General features: G+C 42.4%; 1 protein-coding gene across 1 annotated transcript in view; it reads left to right on the top strand.

Moving 5' to 3' along the window:
* The window catches only part of SUCLG2 (succinate-CoA ligase GDP-forming subunit beta), a 271,779-nt gene that overhangs the window by 153,205 nt on the left and 94,780 nt on the right, over nucleotides 1-23,794 (top strand). Inside the window, exons 8-9 of the mRNA XM_048490767.1 lie at nucleotides 11,045-11,197; nucleotides 14,497-14,639. Coding sequence (XP_048346724.1) covers nucleotides 11,045-11,197; nucleotides 14,497-14,639 — 296 coding nt within the window. The remainder of the gene's footprint in view (nucleotides 1-11,044; nucleotides 11,198-14,496; nucleotides 14,640-23,794) is intronic.

Genomic DNA, 23,794 nt, shown 5'->3' with positions numbered 1-23,794 from the left:
GACCGCTTTACAACAAGCAAAGGACTCCCAAAAACTGCAAGCGGATAAACACCGCTCGGATTTTCCTCTGCGTGTGGGCTCCTGGGTGTATTTATCAACAAAAAATCTCAGAGACGTGCATAAATACTCCAAACTTGGCAAAAGATTTGTGGGACCTTTTCAGATTACTAAAGTGATTAATGATGTCACTGCTCGCTTAGATTTGCCTAACTCTCTTAGTAACATTCAACCAGCCTTGCATTCCAGCTTGCTCAAGGAGGCTCCCGCTTCCGATGCCTGGCACGACCGGCCGGAGAGGCCCCCACCGACTATTATTGATGGTCACAAGCACTACGAAATTGACGCTATTCTGGACTCTCGCTTTAATCGCAAACACTTGCAATATTTAGTCTCTTGGGTGGGATATTCCTCTGGGTATAATCAATGGGTTTATTCCGAAAATATTGAAGCCCCCACCCTTATTTCTGCTTTCCACCGCGCCTTTCCGCATAAACCTGGGGGGAGGGGTCTTCTTTAAGGGAGGCAGAGTGTAAAGGATTCAATGGTGTTGATGGTGAAGTAACCTTGAGTGCATTCCACAGCCCGGGCGATGGGCCAGCTTCTTCGGCGGAGACCTTATCTCTACGCGGGAGATGAGGACTCCGTTCCCATGGGAAGCAGGAAGGGGGGATGGGGTGAATGGTGTTATAACCTGTGCTTCTGGCGGGAAGTGTCATTCCTGCCACTGCGTGTACTTGAGCTTTCTAAGATGTCTTAATAAATGGACTTTTACTCCCAAAAAGCCTTTTATTTCTGCTTCTATGGAATTCCTTACACATGCAGCCTAAAGCAGCTCAGAATGTTTACTACGGATGCAGCCAATCACCTCGCTCCCCTGCAGCATCCAGTTCCCCTCCCCAGCACTTGACTTGCTTCAGAAGCCCTGGCCAGGATGCCTCACAGTTCATGTGGTCAGGCCCATGGCACAGGATTCCACCACAGAGTTTGCATCTGTGAGGACTTAGAACAAGCAAGCAGCAAGGCAGTTGGGTGGCTGGAAAAATCACAAAAAAGGGCACTTAGCACTACTGAGCGAGCACTCTGCATCTGATGGCTCCCATTGCAGAACCGAAACAGGCTCCCCATCTCTGGAGATAGGACTCAAAGGGGCAGCTGCACACTGACAGATAAGCATAGGTCTGTTTCCAAACCTGCTTCCTCGTTCCCCTTGCGTGTGGCCCGGAACCGCATCAGCAACACCAACTCCCATAGCAAACTCTCAGATTCAGAGTCCAAACTGCCATTGCTTCTCCTTCCAATGTTGTATTGCAATTGTAGTATGGATAACAAGGATCATGTCAGCCCGTTTTTTCATTCATTCTCACCCATCCCCTCCTTGAGTACAGTCCCAGTCCAACATGGATTTTGTCCATAATAAAAAGTCTCATGATCTCCAACACAGCCTTTTATGGCTGACAAATGGAACCCTCACTCAATTTTTCACCTGCAGAGAAACAGCTTGGATCCACCCATTTTCACACAGGAAATCCCACAATGTGTCAGGTTATTTTTGCTGAATTATCTTGCTGCTATGAATCTCTATCCCACAGAGATTCCACAAAGATTACCTGACAGTATAAAAGGTAAAGTTTCCCCTTCAGTCAGGTTTCGACCCTGGGGTACCACTGCAAGCAGTGATTTCATAGGCAAGCCGTTTTTGTGGGGTAGTTTGCCATTGCTTTCCTTGACCTGACAGTATACTTCAAATATCACTGTAACAAACCGTGTGGTTTTTTTTCACCAACTGAGAGAACCACACCATCTCCTGTGATTTTTGGAACCTGGATTTATTTTAAACTATAAGCCTGCCCCTCAGTTACCAGGTGTTCTAAAGCTAGCCAGTGTATGTAGGCTTTGGTTTGTTGCCGTGAGGTAAGTTTTGTGTGCGCAAGGAGATTATTCTGATCACGGAGGCAGGATTAGTATAAAAACAACTAAGAAGCTTTATTTATTTACAGGTTGGTTTCAGGGAGCAGATCAGCAGCGTAGGTCTCCTGGTAAACAAAGGAAAAATCTGGCGGAGGCACAGAAATTTTATCTAGTCATGGCTTCAGACAGCAGCGGAAAGTTTTCTTTAAAACTTTCAGGCACAAACAGGCTTTGGCTGACTAGCCACTAGGTTGGATCCTCTCTTACACACAGGATTCCACCCACACCAGCCTCTCAGACTAAATTGTGCAAAATCTGCCTACTCCCAGAGATGGGACTAATAATTGGGTACTCTATTCTCTCCCAGAGATAGAGGTAAACCACTCTGCTACACGGCCAGGCAGAGCTGTCTTGCGCTCTGTCTGATCTTTTGCTGAGTCAGACCTGAGCTGTCCCTGCTCTTTCCCTGAGGCAGACCTGAACTCCTTTTCTTTGTGCTTTCCTTCTACATCTCTTCCCCTTTTTCAAGGTGATTGGATGCTTGCGCTGCATTCCTACAGGCTTATCTGAGTGGCTGATTTTCCCTTCAGGGCCACAACAGCCTCTTGTCTGGCACAATTGCCTACAGTTCCTTCATACATTTCTTCAACGCTATATTAAAGAAAAAAACTCAATGAAGGCTTTATGAGCAGTGATTAAAAAAATACAGACTTAGCAAATGATTCTTTGAGTCTGGTCGTTTCCCCACTTACCATCTGCTGTGCACTACTCTCCCCAAGTAGCGCGGGGTCCCGCAGCACTCCCCACTACAGGGGCGGCGACAACGTAGCCGCCCCGACACTGCCGCTCTCGCACCCCCTCAGCACGCGTCATTCCTGGCGCTCCTCAAAACGGTGCCTTTTGATGGAGCATACAATGTAATTCATGGGGAAGCCCGGGAGCACGCCAGAAATGACGCGTGCTGAGAGTAGCGCGCAGCAAAGGGTGATCGAGGTAAGTGGGGAAACGACCTCTGATGGAGATGCTGCAAACCAGAATGGGAGGTCTGCAGAAGCAAGGATGTTTCCGTTCATTTATACTCTTTCCAGATCAGACTGGGAACACACACTAACAGTTGAGTCTGGCAGGCTTTTCCTGCCATTCCCAGAATCCCATTGGAACCCCTGAAAACCTGGAGCTGGGGATTGAGGGGATCTCAGGGCCAACTGCCATTTGGAAGCGGCTACAGGAGTCAGGGGAAGCCCCCCCCCCCCACTTCTTCCTCTTAAGCTAGTATCCCACCCTGTGTTGTGCATTCAGGTATGGAGCATACAATGTAATTCAGATTGTTACAATGGGGAATGTATTATGGGTTTTCATCAGCATTGCAATCCAGATGTGCACCTATAACCACCAGTTGCTATTCTGGACTTGTAGTCAAATGCAGGATACCATTTGCAAAGGGAGCAGCAGTGGCGTAGGAGGTTAAGAGCTCGTGTATTTAATCTGGAGGAACTGGGTTTGATTCCCAGCTCTGCTGCCTGAGCTGTGGAGGCTTATATGGGGAATTCAGATTAGCCTGTACACTCCCACACACGCCAGCTGGGTGACCTTGGGCTAGTCACAGCTTCTCGGAGCTCTCTCAGCCCCACCCACCACACAGGGTGTTTGTTGTGAGGGGGGAAGGGAAAGGAGATTGTAAGCCCCTTTGAGACTCCTTACACAAGAGAAAGGAGGGTTATAAATCCAAACTCTTCTCTTCTACCGGTTGTGGTGGGTTTTCCGGGCTGTGTGGCCGTGGTCTGGTGGATCTTGTTCCTAATGTTTCACCTGCATCTGTGGCTGGCATCTTCAGAGGTGTATCACCACAGATGCAGATGAAACGTTAGGAACAAGATCCACCAGACCATGGCCACACAGCCCGGAAAACCCACCACAACCAGTTGAATCCGGCTGTGAAAGTCTTCTCTTCTACTCTTCTTCTCCATGCATTAAAGGTGATAGGTCACTAACAGTCACACATAGGTGAGTTCCACTGAACTCTCAATGAAGAGGGAGTCCAGATTCATTGAGTACAAGAATCCACCCTTCATTTGTATGCTGCTAGTATATCTCAGATGACCTAGAATCCAACTGTAAGGTAGGGTATGATAATTACAAATAATATTTCCTTCTTTATTGTACAGCTTCTACTGCAAATCTATCCAACATGCCGTAGGGGGTTTCGAGGAAGAGGGAAGTGGAAAGTCTCTCCTCCACGAAGGCAACAATATAAATATGGGTCATTAATCATTTTCCCCTATAATTCAGTTTAATTTGACTATTGTACATTATAGTCAGAAAACAAACATACACTTGATCATGACTGTAATTCAATCGCTGAATTATTGTCGTGTGTTACAGTAAATGAATTATTTTTATGACTTTTTTAAAAAGTCACTTTACAATATTTCTTTTTTTTCTAGCCAACAGAATAAACCCCCAAGGCAAAGGAAAATGCAACTTGTCTACATCCCCAAAGATCTGTGGCTTTTGAGAGAGTCATTAAGTAACCAAAGAATTTCACTCTAAAGTATTGAACATTCTGTTTAGTTCACTAATATGGGCAGTTGCTTTTCTGGATTGATCTACTAGATAAAGGATGAAAACAAAACTACTGCACGCAATTAATACCATTTGATTGAACAAGATACAACAACAATTGTTTGGGAGTACTAAAATACAAAAACATTATTTTGCATGCTAAATCAATTAAGAATCTCCTCGTTTTAGGAAGATTTTTCCTATGTGCTTCAGATTTTTTAATATATGTATTTATGTTGGTTTGTACACAGGTCTTTTTTTGTGTGTGCGACAGTACTCAGCAGTACTGAGTGTGGACACCTTTTTAGAAGCTCTCTCCAGTCTTGTGTGCCAGCCCATACCACTGATGCAAAGAGAGGGTGGACCCTCAGGGGCAGTTTAGTGTGAATCCGCAGAGGAAAGGAAGGGAATTTGTGGAAATTGGTGTCCTTACATATGATTCCTCAACACACACTTTGGTTCCTTCCTTCTGCACACGCAAAATAATGCGTTTTCAAACCACTTTCACAACTGTTTGCAAGTGGATTTTGCTATACCGCACAGCTTCAAAGAGCACTGAAAGCAGTTTGAAAGTGCATTATTCTGCATGTGCGGAATGAGCCCAAGTGAACTCACTCTTCTTACTGGGATGCTACTTACTATACTACCACACCATACGAAAGAAAAACAAAATCACGCTCTATACTTTTTAAACAGTAAACTTAAGATTTACATACACAACACATTCAGCTCATATTGTTTAGTAAGAAACTCGTACTGTTTAGTGAGAAAGTTATTTTTTATTGTTTACCGTTTAATTTTATTTTTAATAAGAAAATTACAATATTGCCCTCAGTGTACCTCTAGAGCATTAAGATTTAAGTGAATATAGGCCCTGACGCACAAACTGCCTGCAGTTTCTTAGTTACACAAAATGAAACACAAAGACTCTCTTCATAATTTTCCTCAACATAATTTTGAGAGAAAATTGAGGAAATGCGTAAACAAAGCAAAGTAATAGATGGAAGATGCTTTGGCTTCAAGACGAATGGCAAAACACAACTCTTAAAAGAAGATCTGTCTAGAGATGAAGTAAAAAGAGACCTTGCAGGGATTGCTAATCATGAGCGCCATTCTAGCAGAGCTATGCCTTATTAAATCCACAGGCTCAGCAGAATATACCGTTGCTTGAGTTTGCAATGTAAGAGAGCAATCCTAGATAGGTTTACTCAGAATCCAGCTCAAGTCTATTCCTACTTTAGCTCTCCCCCCCCCTTTCTTCTTTTCACTTAGCATAAACAATTGAATTAGCACTATATGAACATCCTGTCACTACCCAAATAACAACAACATAATGTTTCTATGAACATAACTGATGGAGCTCGCTGAGTGATTTGTTCAGAAGGGGGAAAATAATCTACCATGCATGTAACAAACAGCGTGCTTTTGAAGATGGGCTCTGTTGTATAAATATAAATAGTGGGCATTTCTATTTTATACACAGTACTGCATTTGATAAAGGCAAATGTTCTGCAGAGTTGAGATTTCAGCAGTAACACTGAAACTGGAGAGTTGTGAGGTTTCCGGGCTGTATGGCCATGTTCCAGTAGTATTTTCTCCTGACGTTCCGCCTGCATCTGTGGCTGACATCTTATATTTATATATCAGATTTAATATACTGCCCCATCCCCAAAGGGCTCTTCAGAGAATCTGTATATTTATACGACACTGGAACCTTTCCCCCCCAGATGTCTAGTTGGTAACATTGAAATGGTTTGAAGGTGAAAATTGGAGAGGTTCCATTTTCTGGCCATCCATGGGGTACAAATTCTGTTCACGTTTTTTGTAGTCATCCAGGGAGCTCCTTGTTGCAAGTGTGGTCCAGTGGCTCCAATTTGTGTACTGAGCTCTTTATATGAAGCAGGTTTCCTACCAAGGCTGTCCTTCCAGTGAAAAAACAGGAATACGCTGTTTTGGATGGTGAACAAGGCCATTCATATACTTATCCTTGCTCAGACAATTGTGAGGGGTGGTTGAATCTCATTCGAATCTCACTCTCACAATTGTCTGAGCAAGGGTAAGTGTATGGATGGCCTTGCTCACCATCCAAAACAGCATCTTCACGCTCTTGCTGAACCAGATATTGATCTGGAAAGCCTTATGCTGTAAGACCATTGCTCTGTAGTCCAGCTACTGAAACTGTTCACCTAGATCTGGACCTGAGCAGTATGGGATGCAAGAAGGAGTGGGCAGCTGGAGATCTGCATGCATCCCTGAATCCTAATTTTGTCTGGTTCTGGAGGGTTTTCCGGGCTGTGTGGCCGTGGTCTGGTGGATTTTGTTCCTAATGTTTCTAACCACCAGACCACGGCCACACAGCCCGGAAAACCCTCCAGAACCAGTTGAATCCGGCCATGAAAGCCTTCAACAATACACTAATTTTGTCTGTTCGCCTCACCCCCCACTCCAGGATGCCTTAAACAGTTGGCAACTCTGAGGCTTTGCGGCTAAGGGAATCCTTGGGGTTTAGATTTTTCATCAAAACCAAATCCACTGTCTTTTAGCTTTGAAGTTACTAATAATGCAACCCCTGGGTATGGAGGCAGAGGGGCAGGACTGAGAGACTTTGCCTCATGGTTTCTAGGATAGTATAGTCTGTAGAGTACTGAACTATAGAGGCTGAGTCCTATCACAGGCCCTTCTTTCCAATTGACACTCAACTACCCTCAGCATTATCTTAAAAGAACAACTAGCATGTTTTGTGTCATTTCTCTTCCTACGCATACAGTCTGTTTTGTTTTGTTCACACTTGTGCCGTCCCTCAAACATGCAGAAACCCCTGGTTTTTTTCTGAGGGGATGTCCTGATTTTCTACACCCTACTGGCAACCCTCCAGCAATGCATTATGAGGAGTTCTGAAACTGGAACCCAATCAGAGCCTGAAGAATGACAAGCATTTATGTGATGCCAGTTAGACAAAGAATGGGTTTGGAGATGCGTTTTGTCTCGTTGATCTTCTCAGACTGGCCCCTTCCGCACACGCAAAATAATGCGTTTTCAAACCACTTTCACAACTGTTTGCAAGTGGATTTTGCCATTCCGCACAGCTTCAAAGAGCATTGAAAGCAGTTTGAAAGTGCATTATTCTGCATGTGCAGAATGAGCCACTGTTTTAGGGGTAGCAGAACCCTAACCTTATGTGGAGACTGAAATTTGCCAGATGCCAGTCCTGCCTGAGTTGATCACAACCAGGTTCAGTCTCTGCTACATTTAAGCGGTGAAAACAGCCGTTCCCCTAAAGGCTATGTTCATTTTGGCTCCCTACAATATATGCGTGTGTTAAATAAGCAAAATAAAGCTTTGCAGTGCAGTTGGTTTTATGATTCTCCTGTGTGTGTGACATAATCCTTAATTTAACATTAACAAAAAAATGTGTGTTCTGTCTGAAAGCTGCTTTTGTCACTTCTGCAATATCCCTTGGAGATTGTGAGGATATATGTAAGTCTCGTTTGCTAGGTTTGGTCTTTAGAGAGTTTTGTTTATTTTGTTTTGTTTGAAATATCCCCCACTGTCAGCAGTGCACTCTAGGCGGCTTGTAAAATTTAAGACATGGCACATAAATGCATTAAAATCCATAATCAAAACAGAATCAATAAAGCCATTATAAAGCTACCCGTAGCTGAAAAATAAGCTGTTAAATTCTGGTGTAAAGAACAAAGCTGTGCTTTGCTTCCTAAAAATGAACAGTCTTCAGTTCTGTTGCAACTTTCCACAGGAAAGGAAGTCTAAAATAGTGGCAAGCGAGTCCTCTTCTGCGTGAATTGTTTTAAGATCACTGATTAAAATAATCCTATTTTTTGCTGTCTGAGAGTTCTCAGTTGGCGCATGCTTGTCTCACAAGGGTGGAGCCAAGTAAAAAGCGACACGTTTCCCAAGGAACTGTATTGACGGACTATGGACTGGGAAACCAAGATTTGAATCCCCCTGTATTGCTGAAGCTCGCTGGGTAACCTTGAACCAGTCACTCCTCTCTCTCAGGCTCACTTCCCTCACAGGGTGATTGAAAGGATAAAATGGAGGGAAAGGGAATAACGCTGTAAGTTACCTGGGTCCCCATTGCGGAGAAAAGTGAAGTATAAAGGAATAAGTGCAGTGGTGGGATCCAAAAAATTTAGTAACAGGTTCCCATGGTGGTGGGATTCAAACTGTGGCATAGCGCCAATGGGGCTGGGCGGGGCACGATGGAAGCGTGGCTGGACATTCCGGGGGCAGGGCTTTCCTAAGCGGGGTTGTGGCAAGGACGCAGCCGCTGCGCCGGTCCTTGGGCAGGAAACGAATGCACGCAGGCGCAGGCTGCCACGCACGCCGATGCACCTCCTGCTAGACTGCTTCAGGTTCTGTGTGCTACTGCTGGTAGGAGGGGCATAACTAAGGCAAAAATCACGTGGCAAAATCACCAATTAGTAACCCCCTCTAGGCACACACAAATAATTAGTAACCTACTCTCGGGAACCTGTGAGAACCTACTGGATCTCACCTCTGAATAAGTGAGCAGTTTCCCTGGCCTATCATGTTTATAGGGAACTGCAGACAGAGCCAATTCTTTGCTGTGTAGATTACAGTGCCATTTAAACAAAATAAAATAGTCATTTTTTGTTGGGGATGGAGTGTGTGAAGGTAGAAAATGTGCCCAGATGGCCCCCTCTGGTTGTTTTAAAAAAATTCCATATACTGTTATTCAAAATGGTGAAGTAGAAATCCAATCCATATTGTTACAAAAAGGTTACTTGTGTAAACACCACGCAACAGCTTTATTGCATTAGTTTCATTCTGCTAGTACATAAACATATCCTCAAAAGGACACTCAGATGTATGAAGTACCTACAATAAAATTTGAGCAAGGTAGAAAATATAGGCAGCTATGCAATCATATTACGATAATAACATTAATAGTTCTTGGATCATGGTACTGGTTTGGTTGCATTGCTTGGGAATTCCTCTGGATACTCATTTCTGTTTTACATGGAGATCGATCCTGTGGTTGTTTTTACTTTACCAGTAAGCAGAACAAACCAGGCAGAGTTTTATATCCCATTTGTTTCAGTGGAAAAGATAAGCACATGTTTAAATATTTCCCACTTAAATCTGTGGCTCCTGTCTTTGTGGTACGTATGCCATCAACACTTTCCTCTAAAAGCTGAGATTTGTTTACAGCCTATATGAAGATGTTCACTTAACCACTCTAGAGAACAGTCATAAGCCTACTCCGATCTATTCAATGGAGCTGACTCTCAAGAAAACATTCTTACAGATTCTAAGAACCCTTTCCTGGGAGTAAGCCCCATTCAGTAGACTTCAGTATAATCTCGTTTAGGATTGGACTGATAGGTTTGCATTGATAATCACCTAAGATAAACCAGGTGGCTTAATAGTTAAGGGTTTACATTTGAAGACAGAACACTAACTTTGTGGCTTCAATACAGTGATCATACTGTGTTTCCCCGAATATAAGACAGTGTCTTATATTAATTTTTGCTCCCAAAGATGCGCTATGTTTTATTTTCTCAGGGGATGTCTTATATTTCTGTATTCTGTTCGTCAGGCATGCTTCCAAACAAAAACTTTGCTACATCTTACTTTTGGGGGATGCCTTATATTTCGCACTTCAGCAAAACCTCTACTACGTCTTATTTTCCAGGGATGTCTTATATTCGGGGAAACAGGGTACAATGGTTTTAAAATTCAACTGAAATATTAAAACACAACTACTAAGACTCTATCCCACTATTTCCTTATTTTAGAGGCCAACCAGCCAAATTTTCCACCTTAAAGATTACCTCCAAGACCAGCATGTAATTACATAAAATACGTTAAAACACAAATTTCACGGCATTAAAAAAGCCCTATACAATACAAATATTAAAATATAGCTACTAAGGCACTTCCTGGGGCTGGCTGTCACACAATTTCCTTATGCTAGAGACCAACCCAACCAAATTTTTCCACCTTAAAGGTTTTCTTCTGACTTTTATTAGATAAACATTTTATTTATTTATTTATTTATTTATTTATTAACCTTTAATAGGCATAGATATTAGATAAACATAGTAGAAAAGTAAAACTGTCCATCTCTCCCTGGAAGACCTTCCATTATAGGAGCAATCAGGTCTTCTCTAATATGTTTCTACATTTTACAATCAAAAACAACATGTTCAAGGGATCCTATGTTCCCATCTCCACATGGACATACACTTTCTCCTAGCGGCTTCTTCAGAAGGAGGAACATTAAATTTAATTTTTGTGTGTGTCATTACTTTCATTATGTATAGGTTTCAAGGCACTATGCATCCTACACAGGCTCTGACATCCACTAGCTTTGTGGACTATTAATTTTTAATGTTTGCAATTCTAAGTCCCGCTTCCGTATAATTCAGCAGAATACATAACATTGATTTCTCAGAATACAGGAATGTACATTCTCAGTACTGAAATGTGCTTCGGTTGCAATTTACACAGTGCCAGTCCGTTTCAGATTTTTGAAGTGTTGGGTTGGGTTTTTTGCAATGTACTAATTTCATTTCTATTTCTCATTTAGTTGTGTGCTTTGATGCCAAAATAAACTTTGACGACAATGCTGAGTTCAGGCAAAAAGACATCTTTGCCATGGATGAGAATGAGCCTATCGAAAATGAAGCTGCTCGTTATGACTTGAAGTACATAGGCATGGATGGAAATATTGCATGTTTCGGTGAGCAAAAAAACGCCGTAATATTCAGATTCACACCATATTCAAAGACTGACATTACCACACCCTCAAAGAAACCATTGGCCAATCTAGCAAACTTTTTTTGAGGAGAGTTGTGATATGGATGATTGGACCAATCAAAAGATGAAAAAAATCTCAGCAAGTTACACAAATTATTCTCAAGTCATTGTCAAAGGCTTTCGACAGCCCGAAAACCACATATTCTCAAGTCCTTGGGCATATTCGATGCAACTCTATGGATCTTGTTTTCCATAATTCAAGGCTAACAGCTTAACATACTGTTGGCCAAACTGTCCTTGGAAAGCCACATTAAAATCTGAAGGTCAAATAGAGACTTTCACATTTAAGTGGTCCATGCGGTCAAGATTATGGGCGCATGATTACCATGAGCCAGAAAGATTATAGACAGCAGTTTGGCAGTCATGTTGTTTATTCTACATCTTTATTTCTGAAATTGTTGCCTAGTGAATTTGTGGTGGCGTCATTCCTAGTGGTGGTTGATTGTTATAATTCAGATTTAGATCTGCAGCGTGGTACCCATGTGTGAATGCACAGGTGAGCACACCATGAACGACTGTAAGTGCAACTGTGCTTTCTCAAGTGCTACAAAAGTGCCCCAGTAGATTGTACAATTCATGTTGCTGGTATAGATTCTATTCTTCAAATGTTTGTAAGGTACAGAGAGAGAGCAGAATGAACCCTTTGTTCTATGTACAAACAGGCATTCGTGCGTAAATATGTGGTTTTGTGTGTGATTTGCCAGTCACGCATATTTGGGGTGAACGGCACAAGTCCAAAACTCAATCACTTATGTAGTCATTATGTTGGGGGAATGTGTGAATCTGACCTCAGACCACAGGTGTCAAACTCGCGGCCCTCCAGATGTTATGGACTACAGTTCCCATCATCCCCTGCCAGCATCATGCTGGCAGGGGATGATGGGAACTGTAGTCATAACATCTGGAGGGCCGCGAGTTTGACATTTATGCCTTAGACTGTAAGTCATCTAGGCAGAGTGGAGATTCTGTTCTGTAAGAGTATTCAGTAGTATATGCCCTACCTACCTACCTACCTACCTATCCATCCATTTTAATACTGTTCAAGTTTTCCTTACTGAGACCCCTTCCGCACATTCAGAATAATGCACATTCAATCCACTTTCACAATTGTTTGAACATGGATTTTGCTATTCCGCACAGTAAAATCCAGCTTCAAAGTGAACTGAAAGTGCTTTATTCTGCATGTGTGGAAGGAGCCTGAGCTTCTAGGCTGAGCTGGAATTTGACCCTGAAACCACCACACCATGGCTTGAAAAACACAACGCACAAAGTCTATTTGGGCAGAATTTGCTTACGTCATTTTTTAAATTATGTGTATATTTTCTTCTTCAATGTCAAACAAACTTGTATTGTTCAGATTTTCATTCAGATGTTTCATTTTCAGAGTGGGAGTGAACATTTCCCCCAGAGGAGAGCGTAGGCACTACATTTCATTCATTTTAAACAATCACATTGCATAGAACTATCCATTTGAATCTAAAATTGATGTGTTGCGTATCACTTTCTTTATTAATCATTCAAGTGGTAAAAAAGAGAAGGCCTTATAGACAGTGATGGAAATTTCAAAGACCCTTCATCTAGGGGATCTGTGGGCTGTTTTGCAGGCATTATTAGGATATCCTGTCTTTCATATATTCCATAGGCTCCCCCATGACTTGAAAATATTGTGCAAAGGGCTATTTCTTGGACGTTCTGGCTTCCCTCTGTCCATATAGCCATCCTGTGCTTTTACTAACTGTCCCCTACAAGCAAAGACCCAAGGCAGCCTTTATAAAATCACTGTAAACCAGGGGTCCCCTATGGTCTTCGCCAATAACTTTCCTAGCACCTACCAAGTGTTTTTAGAAAATAGGTGGTCCATGTGGGGCTCTTGCCCATCAGTTCTTCTGCTTGGTCACTGAAGATCTGACTGGCCGTGCCAGTTAAATAAAAGTAACATTGTTTCAGTTGAAGTTGCTACCTCAGTTGTTTTGTGCTCTCTAACTCCTCTGTCCCAGTGTATTTTTTAAAAAATTATCCCTCTTTACCCCTGCATTTGGGCTTGGTTTGCGTGAGTGTCTCCACCTCCCATAGCAGCTGTTTTGTGGTTGGCTCCACCTCCTGCAGAAGCCATTTTGAAGTGGTGCCCACCACCCTGTATCAAAATTGTAAAGGTGCTCACACACTGAAAAAGGCTGGGGACCCCTCCTCAAAATTAACACGGTACAAACCTACATGACAAGAGAGTCGTAGCCCTTTCCTCTCTCACAAAAGTTCTTTTGGGATTGAGCTGCTAGTCTCTTTCAGTCCTAGTCTCTCTTCTCTCCAAGTAGTAGCAGGCACTGTTCTTGCAGTACCTCAGAGGTGGATTCCGCATGGGCTAAAAACAGTGGTGTGAAAATGGTGCAGAGTGGTTTGAAATGGTGCAAAAGAGTTTACTCTGTATTGTCGAAGGTTGGCTTTTCACAGTTGAATTAGCTGTTAAGGACTGTATGGCGTGTTCTAGCAGCATTCTCTTCTGATGTTTCGCCTGCATCTGTGGCTGGCATCTTCAGAGGATCAGATCCTCTGAAGATGCCAGCCACAGATGCAGGCGAAACGTCAGGAGAGAATGCTGCTAGAACACGGCCATACAGCCCGGAAACCACACAGCACCCCAGAGTTTACACTGTTTTCGCACCACTGTTTTTGGCTCGTAGAATCCGCCAGAGAGAAAGGTAGGGCTATACAGCAGGTCTCCCTCAACCCTGGCTGCATCAAGTTCTCTCCTTTCCAGTACTCTAAACATAACCAAAAATGTTTGAGATCTTTGTTTCCAAAAATGGTACAATCTTAAAATGTTTGGATTTCTTTGTCTAACAAAATTAAAATTGTATCAGTCTGCATCCTTTAAGGAAAGGCTAAATATAAACTCCCTCTTCTTTGAGCAGAAGGGAGAACAGTAATTTCTGTGGCAGACCGCTATGTTGATACTCAGGGGTGAATTTTTGAAGGCCAAAAGAAGGCAGGCTGAAGAGGAAAGTGGGAAATATTTGGAATCCATCCTCTAACTTTTTGATTAAAAAAAAAACACCACTAGAAGTATGTTCCATCAAAAACCCACGGCAATTTGTGGCCAGCATGATTTGCAGTGGGCCGTTAAGTCCCTTTGCTTTGTAGTGATACACGTAAACTACATTTATCTTGCAGAAGTCTGCATTATGCCAATTACAAATTCACACCTCTAAACTCTCTTAATTACAGTCAATGGAGCTGGGCTTGCTATGGCAACCTGCGATATAATTTACCTTAATGGTGGAAAGCCTGCCAATTTCCTGGATCTGGGTGGAGGCGTGAAGGAAGCGCAAGTGTATCAAGCATTCAAATTGCTCTCTGCTGATCCCAAGGTAAAGCCTGTTGTCTTTGTATAGAAAGTTCCACAACACCGTTGTACCATTGTCTTCGCGAAGCCAAGAATGTGCTTAAAAACCTGAACTGTGGAAATGGTTTTTAATGCAGCAGTCTCCTGCAGGTGTGGTGGTTACGTGCCTCATCCATTTAAACTACTTCAGTCGCTTACTTCACAGCTTTATTGTGAAGAGTCGCACCCCGAGCCAGAAAAATAGATCTGTTTACTTAAGCGAAGGTACATTGATTATGTGGATAAACATCTTGCTGCACAGTCTCGTCTGTTTCAGAGTAGTAATCCAAATCACATCGAACGAGCTGGATGGAGATACGCCTCCATATTTAAGGCTGTCAGCTCCCCCACATCTGTAGCCTTGTTTGGAATCTCATGTAACAAATCACCTCCTTTTGAAATTACCCTTTCGAACGGGAATCTCAAGTCTATAATATCACACAATGCCTGGAATTCTGATTTGATTGTACTTCAGTTTCATCGTCTATCCTCTAAGTGGAGATACTTGCTTTTCTCACCTCTTGAGCAGCTCGGTTGTCAGCCGCCAGTGGCTACTGGGAATCTGGATTTTTTTTTCAACCACATTGGTAATTGAGCCCCCTGATAGTGAAGTGATAGTCTTTCTGTGGTATAAGGGATCAAAGGTGTTGGTGTAACTAAGCATTGTCTGGTGTTCTGCTGTGCTGTGGTGATATTACTTTTTGTTGTTGTTCTAATTTGTATCTTTATTTAATAACCCCGTGTTGTTTCCCCTCATATTCTCCTCTGGATTTGTTCTTTTATTTCAGTTTTCTTTTTCTCCCACTGTGAATGGACTGCTGTTTTCTCAGCCAGGAGAAAGCACCTCTATTTGAGATTTTTTTTTTGCCCCCTCTGGCCTTTTGTTCTTTTATTCTCTCCTTCAAAAAAGAAATCTCAGTTCTTGGTCCTTCTTGTTTCCTGCTGCTTTTCAGTATCCTATTGGGTGATTTGGACTCTCTCTCATTTCTCCTTTCCATTTCTTCTCTTTGTAAAATGTGGCCCTCCTAAACACCCTGTCTGCCCTTGGGCACCTTGCTAATAGGAATGTCAGGCCTTGACGTGTAGGTACAATTGGTGCCTCTGGCTTTGTCCACTATAGATGTCAAATCAGGCAGAAATTATTGCCATCATCCTTCTCTTAAAGTTGTTAACCTCTGTTGCTTTGACAGGTTCCTCTGCACTATGGTTCCCTAAGTTTAATTTCTGCTGCAGTTCCCTTTAAATGAGCTGAGTGACTGGTCCCTTGGCCACATGGTGTGACTGATTTTAAGCTTTTTACCCTCTTGGCACAGCTGCAGCCGTGGGTGAAGTTGGTTTCGTGTCGACAGGCCAGTGGGGAAATCTTCAGAGAAAGAGCTATCATCATCAGTGCTGAATTATGAAGACTACGTTTGGGGAGGGGCTTAAAGTGGGATTTCAAAAGATATATTGCCGGGGATTCGTCTCCTGTTAAAGGCAGGCATGCATCAGCCATCCAGGGTTTTCCAGAGTATTACAATTTGCCTTCTCTTCATAATCACCTTTCCTGCCATGTAGTTTTAAGGCCAAATGCCAGCTGCTAGGAAGTAATGATGCAGGTTTTATATGCAAGGCTGCTTTAAAAGCTGCTTGCTCTTCTTCTCTCTTCACTAGCCCCACTCACTGAGCCAGGTAAGCCCTTTGAAAGCTGGGAGAGATGACTTCATTAGCAAGGGAAGGTTCCTTCTCTGGGTCAAAGGAAGCAGTGAGGTGCCATTACAGCTGCCTGTCTGAGCAATGAAGGGCCATGCAAAACGTCTCCATTTTCTTCCCAGCTCACCTTTATACCATCCCATCGGCTTTTCACAAATCTCCCCCTCCTATTCTTTAATAGGCCAAGACAGCCTCCAGTCAGGTTATTTCTACCAGGGGAAATGCTGCCGTTCAGTAGAGAGAGAAAAAGGTACCAGTTGCATTTCTGAACTGGCAAGTCACCTTGCATTTCATGGTATGTTTGTAAAAACATTAAAAGCCAGTCTGAGTTATTAAGGCTGTCTCTAAAGGTACCTGTGCTTCTGCAGGCAGGTTAGGGCACTAGTCTAATGGGGATTGTGTAGATGGGCAGCCATCTTGGTCTGCTGTACAAGAGCAAGACTTCAGTCAAAGACCAACAAGATTTCTAGGGTGTTGTTGAGCCGATAGGGAACAGCGACCACAATGCTGTCAGATTCAGTATCTCTGCATGCGAACAAGTGACAACTACTAATGTAGTTACATTCGCCTTCAGAAAGGGAAATTTCTCAAAGATGAGGGGGATAGTGCGCAGGAAGCTGAAAGGGAAAATCAAGAGAGTCAAAAATGTCCAAGGTGCTTGGAGGTTATTAAAAACACCGTCTTAAAAGCTCAGCTGGAATGTGTTCCGCAGGTTAGGAAAGGCAGCACACAGTCCAAAAGAAAGCCACCATGGTTAACAAGGGAGGTTGAGGAAATTATTAGGAAAAAAAAGATGTCTTTTAGAAAATGGAAGTCCAACTTAACTGATGAAGAATACCAGAGAGAACACAAATGGTGGCAAAAGAGAAGCAAGTTAGCTGTAAAGGAGGCAAAAAAGGATTATGAGGAACGCATGGCTGCGAACATCAAGACTAGCAACAAACAGTTCTTCAAGTACATCAAAAGCAGGAAGCCAGCTAGGGAAGCGGTAGGCCCATTAGATGATGAAGGAACAAAAGATGTGCTAAAAGATGACAGGGAGATTGCAGAGAAGCTGAATGAATTCTTTGCATCTGTCTTCACCCAAGAGGAGGTGAGGAAAATTCCTGCATCTGAACCAAGCTTCTTAGGAGGTGAATCCAAGGAACTAGCGAAGATAGTGGTAGACAAGGAAGAAGTTCTGGCAGCCATTGATAAACTAAATGCTACCAAATCCCCTGGCCCAGATTGCATTCATCCAAGAGTTCTTAAAGAGCTCAAGCATGAAATTACTGATGTTCTCACATTAATATGCAACTTATCCCTGAAATCAGGCTCCATCCCTGAAGACTGGAAGATGGCCAATGTCACACCAATCTTTAAGAAAGGGTCTAGGGGGGACCCAGGAAATTACAGGCCAGTCAGTTTGACATCTGTTCCTGGTAAATTAGTAGAATCTATCATTAAAGATAAAATTATAAAACATGTAGAAAAGCAAGACCTGCTGAGGAAGAGTCAGCATGGCTTTTGTAGAGGCAAGTCCTGTCTTACAAACTTACTAGAGTTCTTTGAGGGTGTAAACAGGCATGTGGATAAGGGGGAACCAGTGGACATTGTCTACTTGGATTTCCAAAAGGCTTTTGACAAAGTTCCTCACCAGAGACAGTTGAGAAAACTCAGCAATGAAGGAATAAGAGGGGAAGTCCTCCTATGGATTAAAAACTGGTTGAGGAACAGGAAACAAAGGGTGGGTATAAATGGGAAGTTCTCACAATGGAGAGATGTAGGGAGTGGTGTCCCCCAAGGATCCGTATTGGGACCAGTGCTCTTTAACTTATTCATAAATGACCTGGAAGTAGGGGTGGGTAGTGTGGTGGCCAAGTTTGCAGATGATACCAAATTATGTAGGGTGGTAAGAACCACAAAGGATTACGAAGAGCTCCAAGCGGACCTTGATAAATTAGGTGAGTGGGCTAAGAAATGGCAAATGCAGTTCAATGTAGCTAAATGTAAAGTGATGCACATAGGGGCAAAAAATCCAAACTTCACATACACGCTACAGGGATCAGTGCTATCAGTCACAGACCAGGAAAGGGATTTGGGCGTCTTAGTGGATAGTTCCATGGGAATGTCAACTCAATGCATGGCAGCTGTGAAAAAGGCAAACTCTATGCTGGGGATAATTAGGAAAGGAGTTGATAATAAAACTGCAAGGATTGTCTTGCCCTTATATAAAGCAGTGGTGCGACCGCATTTGGAGTACTGTGTTCAGTTCTGGTCGCCACATCTCAAAAAGGATATCGAAGAGATAGAAAAAGTGCAGAGAAGGGCAACGAGGATGATTGAAGGATTGGAGCACCTTCCTTATGAGGAGAGGCTGCAGCGTTTGGGACTCTTTAGTTTGGAGAGGAGACGTCTGAGGGGGGATATGATTGAAGTCTACAAAATTATGCATGGGGTAGAGAATGTTGACAGAGAGAAATTTTTCTCTCTTTCTCACAATACTAGAACCAGGGGGCATTCATTGAAAATGCTGGGGGGAAGAATTAGGACTAATAAAAGGAAACACTTCTTCACGCAACGTGTGATTGGTGTTTGGAATATGCTGCCACAGGAGGTGGTGATGGCCACTAACCTGGATAGCTTTAAAAGGGGCTTGGACAGATTTATGGAGGAGAAGTCAATCTATGGCTACCAATCTTGATCCTCCTTGATCTGAGATTGCAAATGCCTTAGCAGACCAGGTGCTCAGGAGCAGCAGCAGCAGCAGCAGGCCATTGCTTTCACCTCCTGCATGTGAGCTCCCAAAGGCACCTGGTGGGCCACTGTGAGTAGCAGAATGCTGGACTAGATGGACTCTGGTCTGATCCAGCAGGCTAGTTCTTATGTTCTTATGTTCTTATGAACTTTTGTAAACAGGTGGGTCGCGTAAATTTGCATATGGCGTCACCATGTGGTATGTGGGAGGTGCTTTTGAAAGGTTTGCTGTAGACGTATCTGCCAGTTTCATTTTTACCCCATCCTACATGCAAAAAACCTCAAAGCGTGAATTATTCGGTTTAGCCTTACAACAACCCTGCAAGGTAGGTTAGACTAAAAGAGAGGGATGGGTGCAAGGGCACACACCATGTTTCATGACAAAGTGGGCATTTGACACTGAGATTTCTTCCCCAGTCCTCATACAGCTGTCTAAGACGTCCTCCATCTTGAGTGGCTCTTCCTGGAGGAAGACCTCCAACTTTGCTGAGCACAGTGGCTGGATCCACCTTGCCACCTCTCAAGATGAATATGCATATAGCACCTGATCTTAGCCATGCGCTGGAAATGCTCAACATAGCACTCTCTGCCATGATATATAAAAAAGAGTAAAAGTTCACAGAAAGGGTCATTTCAAGTTAGCAGAGGTTTGCAAACCCAGAGGACAGAGACAGTCAGTCTAGGGGCAAAAGTAGCAAAGATTGACCTTTAAAATGATTGGTGAATTCAATTGTGATTCTAGGCCAATGAGAGGCTGTTGCGTGGGCGGGGAAAAGTATCCCTGATCTATGCATTTGTATATGCTGAATTGAGATAGAGTTGAGACTGAGTTTAAGTTCTGTTTATGCTGAACTTTGTTATTACTGAAGTGTTCTGTATAGCATTATAGTCTTGTATAGCATAGACTTGTGTAATCTTGCAACTGCTAAAGTAAAAGCCTTCCTATGGAAAGAACATCTTGAGTGGAGAGTATTCTTTTCCAAGGGTGATAGAAGGTTGCAGTGAGTGCAAGAAGACTCCGCTTTATACTCTGCTGATACTCTCAGTATTTGGCTGTGGTCAATTGTGATATATGGTTTAAAATGAATCTTTGAAAGAAAATATTTGGTTTAGGGGCTGTTGTTTTTGTGTACTGTTACTTGACATTCCAGTATCCCTTACTGGTAAAATGTAGACTGGACTCCAAGATTTGAGAAATGAGACAGTTTAGAGGCATGAGCAGGGAGGAATTTTTTCAAAGCTGATGAGAGGTTTGCTAAATAGACCCTAGTAGGCTATTCTTCCCAACAAGGAAATCCAAGAATCTGTCAACAGGAGAAACAGATCACAAAATCCAGGATGATTGTTAAAAGTTGCAGAGGAAAAAAAGTAGTCTTTAAAAGATCATGAGGTAACAAAAGCTTTTTTAAAAAAAATTCCATTCTTATTTATAAGTTACAGTTTTGAGAACAGCAAGCTCAAACATTGTAAACATCGAAAAGGACACTTGCCCGTGGAAACGCTCTGTGGGATCCGAGCCACTAGCTGGCTTCTCTAAAAGTGGATTGAAAAGAGATGGGAAAATACAGTTTTCTTACTAAAAGAAGCTTCTCCATACGTTGTTTTAAAATATAGTCGATAATACCCTCTGATTATTAATAACTGTTTACTTGCCATACTGAGAGGAGCTTATATTGACTGACATTTCTCCGGCAGAGTAAAATGTTGGCTATTGGCATCTGTTAGCTCATATAAATGGAATAATTGATGACAAGCTGAATTTGTTTTCTTCTACAGCCATGCCTCAGTCCAAATACAGACGGCTGTTTTATGAATATGGAATAAGCAGTTCTTATTCATGTCACTTTTCTGAAGCTTGTTTACTTCTGTCCAACGAATCACTTTTGTCCAATGCACCAAAGCTAAAGTAATGGCAAGGGAACATCAATGCCATTATGTTGTGTGCATCTGAAACGGAGCTCTCATGGCTCTCCATTTCTTTAGACATCTGAGACAGTGATCAGAATCCTTAAGGAAGTTATCATTAAATATTTCTGCTCTTTGTTTATTTTTCAACTGTCACCGGTATCAAAATAATAGTTTCCTCTTTTCTAAAAAGAAAAGGACTACTACCGTTTTTCTTTTTGAGTTGATGAATTCTTAGGATTTGTTTTCTTAAATTGTAGCCTATTTTTCAGCATAACAGGTGGCGTTCGTGATTACCTATCGTAACGGAGGTCAGAGAACAAAAAATTATGGAGATCTGTGGCTGGGATGGGGAGAGACAAGGAAAGCGGCACCAGAAATTTGTGGGTTTTCACAGTACCTATAAAAGCTTGGAAGAATCTATCAAGCTTGTTTAAATAACTTGGACTGATTGGAATCCATACAGCTTATCTGGAAGTTTAGCGATACACCAGCAATGCCCAGTGTGGCTCTTGAGGGCACCATAGTATCTGCTAATGTGTTTTTTTTATGCTTACGATCTCTTCAAGCAACCTTTTCCCAAGGCTGATTGAGGGACTGGAGCACCTTCCCTTTGAGGAGAGGCTGCAGCGTTTGGGACTCTTTAGTTTGGAGAGGAGACGTCTGAGAGGGGATATGATTGAAGTCTATAACATTATGCATGGGGTAGAAAATGTTGACAGAGAGAAATTTTTCTCTCTTTCTCAAAATACTAGAACCAGGGGGCATTCATTGAAAATGCTGGGGGGAAGAATTAGGACTAATAAAAGGAAACACTTCTTCACGCAACGTGTGATTGGTGTTTGGAATATGCTGCCACAGGAGGTGGTGATGGCCACTAACCTGGATAGCTTTAAAAGGGGCTTGGACAGATTTATGGAGGAGAAGTTGATCTATGGCTATCAATCTTGATCCTCTTTTATCTCAGATTGCAAATGCCTTAACAGACCAGGTGCTCAGGAGCAGCAGCAGCAGCAGAAGGCCATTGCTTTCACATCCTGCATGTGAGCTCCCAAAGGCACCTGGTGGGCTACTGCGAGTAGCAGAGAGCTGGACTAGATGGACTCTGGTCTGATCCAGCTGGCTTGCTCTTATGTTCTTATGTTCTTAAGGCTTTTTGATATGGAGGGGCAATGTGTTAAGGCAGGTTTCTTCTTTCTTTTTTAATATAAAATTTTATTAAGGTTTTTTACACCCAGAACTACAAAACTAATACAAAAGAGACACAGCAGTGGTGATCCAGCAGGGGTGTATCTGCCAGAGGGACTTGAGGGTCAATTGATCCTGAGCACCACCCAATAGGTCCTGTGGGGACGCAAAATCATACCTCCTGTGTGACCTGAAAAAGCAGCCAGGCCAGGAGCTTGCTGGGCCCCTTGGCAAGCTTCCTGGCCAGCTGTGGGCCCACAGCAGGCTCCCAGCTGCCGCCCCAGTGGAAGTAAGTAGGGGTGGGGGGAGGGTATTGGAGTAGGTGTTGCCCCCGGGCACCATTTTATCTATGATTCTGCCACCCTAATCTACATCAGAATAACAGAAACAAAAATAATCCTAAAGACATAAAAACGTATACCTAAATACACCTATGTAACTTCCAACCCAAACACTCCTGTCAAAATTATTTACCACCTTTTTATCTTGTTTACAAAAATGAAAAACCTGAAACCCAACATCACTGCTTCGTTTTACCTAATCCTTTCTTAATACATAGATTAAATTGAAAGCTAACAGCCTTAAACCGTATTAAAACTAAACAAAAACAAACTCGCTAACTTAATGTCCCCGCATTTAAAGTTGCAGCTATCCCTCATTATCCCCTTTCTGATATTCTACATGTCACATATCACTATTCCATTTTAGTAATCTTTTCAAAAAATCAATTCAAAAACAACCTTTGACTAGACTGACTGCCCATTTTTAAGTAGCTCTTTCTCTATCTTCTTGTAGATCTCCTTGGCACTTGCTACAGATGTAATTCTCTGCTGCTGTGCCTTATAGTAAAGAAGTCTTCCCATCTGGGCCAAGAGAATCTGTTTTTTCTTTAAAATGTCTGCCAAAAAAGCGTATTCTTTCTGTTCTTTAGGACTCTTAAAAGGTATATCTCTCATCACAATGATGTCTTTATCTTCTATTTTGATTGCAGTTTTCCTGTGAATTTCCAGGATTTGATCTGTCACTTCCTTGGAGGAAAAATAGATGAGAATATCTCTACACAGTCTTTTTGGCTTTGGATTTTTTTGATAAGACTCTGTATATTTTTTTCAATCCGCAATGCCAGTTCTTCTGTTTTCTTTAGATAGTCCACTAAGGCTGAGGGGATCTTCTTTTAATGGGTGTTTTTCCTCAGTCTTAAAGCCTTCTCTCTGATGAAATATTCTAAGCAAATAATGGCTTGATCCTTCAATTTAGCTTCAGATTGTACACAGTCCAATTGTACTATTTTTGAAACCCATCCTTTATCTCTTTGATTTTCTTCATATGGTCTGACATCATTGTGAATATGTTCTTATTAACATTGCCATTTATTGAGTCTACTTCTGTTTTAAGACTCTATAAATTAGTGGTTATCATTTTCACCTGCTGCCACACCACAAGGATCTCTACTGTGCTTCTAAAGTTAAGCTGTGGCAATCATATCATGGCTGGCCTCGTCTCCTGTGACAGCCATTTTGTGGTAGCAATATTTGGTTAGCTATGCAGATTTTTTAAAACGTTGCTTTGGCAGTAGCTGCTGCCATCACACAGGAATCTTCACTGTGCTACTAAAGTTAA

The sequence above is a fragment of the Sphaerodactylus townsendi genome, linkage group LG03, assembly GCF_021028975.2.
Source record: "Sphaerodactylus townsendi isolate TG3544 linkage group LG03, MPM_Stown_v2.3, whole genome shotgun sequence".
Classification (NCBI taxonomy): domain Eukaryota; kingdom Metazoa; phylum Chordata; class Lepidosauria; order Squamata; family Sphaerodactylidae; genus Sphaerodactylus; species Sphaerodactylus townsendi.
The sequence above is the reverse complement of the archived record's forward strand: the minus strand, read 5'-3'. Positions and strand labels throughout refer to the sequence as shown.